At 29.1% G+C, this 7,500-nt stretch overlaps 1 protein-coding gene across 16 annotated transcripts in view; it reads right to left on the minus strand.

The window, feature by feature from the left end:
- LOC124432069 (plasma membrane calcium-transporting ATPase 3) overlaps window positions 1-7,500 on the minus strand; it is a 100,347-nt gene that overhangs the window by 23,593 nt on the left and 69,254 nt on the right. For 5 of the 16 annotated variants that reach the window (XM_046980598.1, XM_046980600.1, XM_046980596.1 and 2 more), the window contains one exon: window positions 2,281-2,923. The exons of 9 other annotated variants lie outside the window; for them this stretch is intronic. In XM_046980598.1, coding sequence (XP_046836554.1) covers window positions 2,351-2,923 — 573 coding nt within the window. In that variant the 3' untranslated portion in view covers window positions 2,281-2,350. Of the gene's footprint in view, window positions 1-2,280; window positions 2,924-7,500 lie in introns of those variants that run through there. 2 more of the 16 variants (XR_006944169.1, XM_046980607.1) reach the window with 1 other exon arrangement.

The following is a 7,500-nucleotide window of genomic DNA, read 5'->3' on the forward strand; positions in this document are numbered from 1 at the left end:
TATATATATATATATATATATATATATATATATATATATATATAAATATATATATAAAACGAGATAGAAAGAGAGAGATAGATAAATAGAGAAATAGAGAAATAGAGAAATAGAGATAGAGACAAATAATATATGTATATATGTACGTAAATTATATATAGATGAAATAATTCGTTGAATAGTATTAGGTATGTAGGTAGGCACGTATATATAAATAAGTAAATAATCCTAAAAATATTATTTAATCGAAGCCTTCTTTGCAAGCATCGAACATTCTCGCAATTGAAAAAGGTTAAAAAAAAAAAAAAAAGAAAAAAGAGAAAAAAAAAGTCTATTACAAAAGAAAAACAAAAAGAAAAACATACAAACATTACTCCAAGCTTTATACTTAAGCTGTCGATAAAAAAAAAAAAAAAAGAAAAAAGAGAGAGAAAATAAAAAAAAAGAAAGAAAAAAAAAAAGAAATTCAGAGTTTGCGTAAACGCGTGTTGATTCTATGAAAAATTGGAAGTACTAATAGGGGGAAAAAAAAAAAAAAAAAAAACATTTGTTTAACGTTTTAAATTGTTCTTCCTCTTCTTCTTCTTCTTCTTTTTTTTTTGTGTCCCCCGCTCTTAAAATTCACAATTAATTTGTATAACAATAAATAATGTTAATTGCTTTTGAAATTTATGTATTATCGGAATGTTGTGATCGATTTGAATAATACGTATATTGGATCGATCGAGTAAAATTAAAATGAAAATAAAAAAAAAAAGAAAAGAAAAAGAAAAAAATAAGAAGAAAGATAAAAGCGTGCCTTTCTATCTATCCCACGTTTATTTCTAATTTTTAACAAGAGAAAGAAAGAAAGAAAGAAAGAAAGAAAGAAAAGAGAGAAAGAGAGAGAGAGAGAGAGAGAGAGAGAGAGAGAGAAAAGAAAGAACATTTTAACGATAGACGTCGATTGCGAGGATATCTCGAATTTTTTTTTTTTTTTTTTTTTTTTTTTTTTTTATATTAAGAAGAAAATAAAAGGACAAAAAAAAGAAAATTACGATGCATTCTTTTTTTAAGTACTTTTCACTATCGATCGTTCTCTATATCAGTCCGAATGCAACAAATTCGAAATATCGATAAGATCGACGATCTCGCATAGAAATATTTCTCTTTTCTTTTTCTCATAAAAAGTAAAAAATAGAAAAGATAATAATTATATGTATTATATATCTCATAATTAAAATGCAACGAAGATAATTATGGATCAATTACAAACAATACTTGAAAGCTCGTCTGATAATGTCTTCACGAGGGATGGATAATGAAGAAGAAGAAGAAAAAAAAATGACAAAAAGGACAAAATTACAAACGAAGATAAATTGATAAAAATAAAAAAAAAAAAAAAAACAACAACGAAATAAAATTTCCGTCGAACTTCGTTCGCTTCAAGAGACGAGAAAAAAGAATATTTTCATTGTTATCATGAATTACATTGGAATTTTATTAATAATTACGATTAAATGATAAACTTAAATTGCGATATATGAAATTAATCCTTAAAAGAGACAATAGATCGTATGGATCCTATGGATGAGTGAAATTTTAATGACACGAATTATTATTATCCTTCCGATCGTGTAAGTATATATATATATATATATATATATATATATATATATATATATATGTATATAATATTTTGTTAAAAGATAAATATATAACTTTTCGGTGCTATAACGTGCTTAGATAGAGATATATAGATATATATATATAGATAGATAGATAGATAGATAAATAGATAGATAGATGGATAGATAGAGTGCACGTGAGAAAAAAAATATATATATATATACATATATAAATGTATATATATATATATAGATAGATAGATAGATAGATAGATAGATCAAATCAACGATACAAATAAATCATTATCGATGTATTCCTATTAAAAAAAAAAAAAAAAAAAAAAAAAGTAAATAAATAAAAAAGAAAGCAGAAAGATAAATCATAAGAAGAATAGTCGATAATTAATATCGTAAATTTTTAAGAGCAGACAACAGCGAGGATTAAGGATTTGTTTTTGTTGATCCAAGAAAAGAAAGATAGAAGGTAATAATTAAGAGATGACAATGATAAATAGTAGGTTGGGGATGGACGTGGGTGTTCTACGAGAGATAGAATGTTAGAGATAGAGAGGAAAAGAGAGAGAGAGAGAAGATAGAGAAAGATAGATAGGCAGATAGAGAGAGAGAGAGAGAGAGAGAGAGAGAGAGAGAGAGAGAGAGAGAGAGAGAGAAAAGAGGTTGGTCAGGGTAGGAAGAGGAGGGGGTGTCGAGCAAACAACGCGCAAAAGCTGCCATATATCGTTTTAAATGCTGGTCTCATGCACGAGCTTGGTCAGTTCCGGTAGGACCAAATTGTTCGAACTGAGAAGCAAGGAGGAATTGTTGACGGTGGTGTCCGGGTTACTGCTGAGGAGTTGATTCAGGGCGTTGTTGGATGAGGATCTGTTGTTATTGGTGATAGTAGTGGTGGTGGCGGTGGCGGTGGCGGTGGTGTTGGTAGCGATATTGGCGGTGGCGGTATTGGCGGTGGCGGTGGTATAATGGTTGTTGTAAGCCGATCCAGGAACGCTGAGTAACAATGGCGAAGTCGGACTGTTGATTGACTGGACAATCCTCGATCTTCTTGCGTTAGCAGTCTCATGATCCTGATTCTGGTCCGCAGTATTCTTGTTGTAAGCGGTACTCTTTGCCGCGTAGAGGTGGGCGTTGTTGGTGTTGTTTGTAGGATCTTCGTCAATGTATGTGAAGTCAGATAATGGACGTGGTCCGGTGTGGCTGCGTGAGCTGCGCATACTGTGTAAGCTGTGTAAACTATGGACAGAGCGACGCTCCTCCAGATCTTCCAGAGTCGACTTGAACGCTCTTATTACTCGAAGCTGCAAAAATAGGGAAGGAGACGTATTCTATCAGGAAGCGAGGATGAGTATCTTGCCAGGCCAGCAACACACATATAAGCGCGCGCCATATTCTTTTTCATTTCTTTTTTCTTTTTTTATTTTTTTATTTATTTTTTTTTATTTTTTTATTTTTTTATTTTTTTTTGATTCGTTCGTTCGTTCGTTCGTTCGTTCGTTCGTTTTTTTCTTTGCTCTTTTATTATTTTTGCTTGATCGTATGTGGTTTTTTTTTCTGGGGGAAGGTTTTTTGGGTTCTCGATTTTTTTTCCCTATCTCTCATGTTTCATGTGTGTGTTCTTTTCCCTTTTTTTTTTTTCTCTTTTTTATGTTTTTCTTTTTCTTTTCGTTTTCGAGGGGAGGGGATTCTTGTTTGTTTGTCTTTGTCTCTTGTGTGTGTGTCTGTGTGGTTTCTTTTTTTTTTTTTTTTGCTTTCTTTTCTTTTTATATCCTCATTGTCCAAATGTTTGTGTAAATGTACGTGAACATATATATATATATATATATTCACGTATGTATATGCATATGTGTATATATATATATAGTAGGTAGGTAATGTATGTAGATGTATATGCGAGTCCGTCTATAATATTCTTCGAGATATCAATTTTTGGTTATATATATATATATATATATATATATATATATATATATATATATATATATATATATTTTTATTATTATTATTATTATATCTCATCTTTTCTTGTTTTCTTTTTCATTTCTCTCTTTTTTCATCTTTTTTTTTCTTTTTTTTTTCTTTTTTTTTTTTTTTTTTTGAATCGACATCGTGTATTTGTATCGTTCCTAATATAGTATCTTCTCATTTTGTAATTATTATTATTATTATTATTATTATTATTATTATTATTATTATTTTCTTTAATTATTTTTCTCATTATGTGTATTCCGTATATGTATATATGAATGTATATATGAATGTATGTATGTATATATGTATGTATATATGTAGGTACATATGCATATGTATATATATATATGATTTCATTTATATTATAAACATTTGATAATTGATTCGGAGACGCACATTTACATACACCATGTGAGATGAAAATCATGTGTGTATCTTGCTTGATGTCAGCATCGTTTTCCAGCCCGGGCAAAAAGGGGGAAGGGGGGAAAATTACAAGAGAACAAAGAGAAAAAAAATAATAATAATAACAACAATAATAATAATAATAATAATAATAATAATTATGATGATAATAATAATAATAATAATAATAATGATGATGATGATAATAATGATAATAAGAGTAATTATAATTATAATAATAGTAATAATATGGGTGTCGCGCGGTGCTAATCAACTAAATCGATTAATGGTATCTACTATCGCCAGGTGCAAGCTAAATAATTGCGGACGATTATTATTGGCATACATGCGCAATCTATCTAATCATCTATGCGTACCTACCCACAAGTAGATTTGATCATTATTATGGAAAATATTTTTTGTTTTCGTTCGAATATATATAAATATATATATATATATATATCATTGATGATCTCCTTCCTAATCGCGATAAATAATTATTTCTACATTATTTCCAACTGGTTACTGGCAGCTGATATCGTCTTATTTTATTATTATTATTCATTCATTTGTTTGTTTGTTTGTTTGCTTGTTTATCTCTTTGTTGTTTCACTTTCTTTTCTGTTCTTGTTTTTTTTTTTTCTTTTTCTTTCTTTTCTTTCTTTTCTATTTTTTTTTTTTTTTTTTTTTTTGTAGAGAGCCTATCTCGATCTCCTGAAAATCGTGGGGCATATTAGTTTCAGTATTAGAAATGGTCCGCAACACACAGTCCTGAACCTTAATCGTTTTGAAACGAAAGACAATATGTACATTATTCAATCAGATTTGATTTAATATAGAGAATAATATATATATATATGTATAGATTTAATATAAAAAATATATTAAAGTATATGTATAGAAATGATCGAGATAGAAATAGATAGATATATATAGATAAATAGATAGATAGATAGATAGATAGATAGATAGATAGATAGATAGATAGATAGATAGATAGATAGATAAATGGACAGACAGATAGATGTATATATATATAGATTTAAATTGTTAAATAGAATATATAAATCACAGTGTGGAAATGTGATTATTATCATAGTAAAATAATAATAATAATAATAATAATAATAGTAATAATTATAATGATAATAATTATTATTATAGTTATATAATAATGATAATAATAATAATTATTATTATTATCTAATATATAATAGGCCTTTGTTTTTACGATATTTTCAATCGGTATAATTCTCGGGAAAAATTGTACATGATATATGTTTCGCTTTCTAATCGTTCTATTAGTATACATATATATATCATGTATAACTATATGCACTATAATCCTGCTTAAAGAGAGAAAGAAAGAGACAGAGAGAAAGAGAGAAAGAGAGAGAGAGAGAGAGAGAGAGAGAGAGAAAGAGAGATGGGATAGATAAGTATCGTTAGAAAAATCTAACGAATTTGTTATATGTAATTTGTGTGGTATTTCTCCAGAAGACAATAATTAATAAATATATGTATATATATTATATTAATTAATAATATTAATATTTACTACTTCCACATATATCTTTATATATAAATAAATAAATATATATATATATATATATATGTGTATATATATATATATGCATTATATATTTATTGCTCAATTATTTTTTAAATAATAAAAAAAATTCATTATTCAAATATATAAAACGAGACGAGTTTTTATTTTTCCTTGTATTGAAAGGAAAAGCATATTGTGCGCTTTTACGTGTGTGTATTTGCATAATGAGAATATATCCACAAATTGATGACGAAAGAAAGAGAAAGAGAAAGAGAAAGAGAGAGAGAGAGAGAGAGAGAGAGATAAAATACAATTTCATTAGAGTAAAAATAAATAGAAAAAAAAAAAGAAAAACAATCCTCAAAGGAGACGATCGAAAACTAAATATAGCTGATCGTTTTATCAATCGATCTCGTGTTATCAATCCTGACGAAATAAAGGAATGAAACACGATCGAATATTGGATAAGAAAGGGCAAAGGAATATAGTGATCAAGGGTTGAATTTGGTGGTTTGGGTGGTTTCGTTTAAAAACGAGAATAAGTCACATATAAAATTATTCATGGGAACACACGGAACACAATCACTCGCACACGAATTAACGATCATGTTAAACACGTCGAAAACAAAACCAACATAACCATTATTACATAATTACATAATTAATTCTTATTACATAATATACATGTAATAAGAAAATGAACGAATGCAAAATTGATAGAGAGACACACACACACACACACACACACACACACACGCGCGCATACTTAAATGAAAAAAAATCAAACGAGAAAGAGAAAGGGGGTAGAGAGAGAGAAAGAGAGAGAGAGAGAGAGAGAAAGTGTGAGAGGAAGATAGAGTTAAATATAGATAGAGATAGAAAAATGTTAGGTATTAATTGGATGAAAAAAAAAATTAATTAAACAAACCGAAATTGAAACAACTAAAAAAAAAAAAAAAAAAAAAAAAAAATAATTATATATATAAGGGACGGGGCGAGGCGCATGAAATCGAATATATTGAATAATATAAGTATATAAAATTTGTTCATTATGTAACAGTTGTTGTTGTTGTTGTTGTTGTTGTTGTTGTTATTGAAGAAAGAGAGAGAGAAAGAGAGAGAGAGAGAGAGAGAGAGAGAGAGAGAGAGAGAGAGAGAGAGAGAGAGAGAAAGAGAAAGAGTAAGAGAGAGAAAGAGAGAGAGAAAGATGCGATAAGGAATGAAGGGTTGAAAGTGGAGAGGTTTCGAGGGTTGCGTCTTAGTAATGTAACAAAAAAAAAAAAAGAAAGAGGTTAAAGGTAGATGGTGGGTGAACGGGTGGGTTAATATTAGGGTATGAGTGGACGGTAATCGTAAGGTAAAATTTCTTTTTGTCTTTACTTCGTATTTGTTGTTGTTGTTGTTGTTGTTGTTGTTGTTGTTGTTGTCGTTGTTGTTGGTTGTTGTTGGTTGTTGGGTATATAATATGGAAACACGCAGAGCACACTCATCAGACAGCTAAGACTACTGAAGAAGCGCGGGTGGGCGGTGGATTTCCGGTTAATTGCGGCTCTTTCGTGTATTATCAGAGAATTCTTTTTATCCCACCGACCATCCCACACCCGCTACACAAAGTAAAAAAAAAAAAAAAAAAAAAAAAGAACAAAAAAAAACCAAAAAAAAAAAAACACATTGCCACGACGAAACGTCGTATGCGACGTATCGATGCATCGAATCCGAAAAATAAAAACGACGGGCTCACGAAGGGCTCTTCTCGGAGCTTCTTCGATATGTCACGTCGCTGATCTAATCGCATTTTTTTTCTTTTCTTTTTTATTTGTTTCTTTTCTTTCTTTTTTTTCCTTTTTTTTTTTTTATTGTTGTTTTTTTTTCTACTCTTTTCCCCCGATCGAAGTGAGCCAGATTGTGTCGAGATATCGATCTTTGAGGCTTTTATGATTCATTATCGAT

The sequence above is a fragment of the Vespa crabro genome, chromosome 23 (genome assembly GCF_910589235.1).
Source record: "Vespa crabro chromosome 23, iyVesCrab1.2, whole genome shotgun sequence".
NCBI classification, from domain to species: domain Eukaryota; kingdom Metazoa; phylum Arthropoda; class Insecta; order Hymenoptera; family Vespidae; genus Vespa; species Vespa crabro.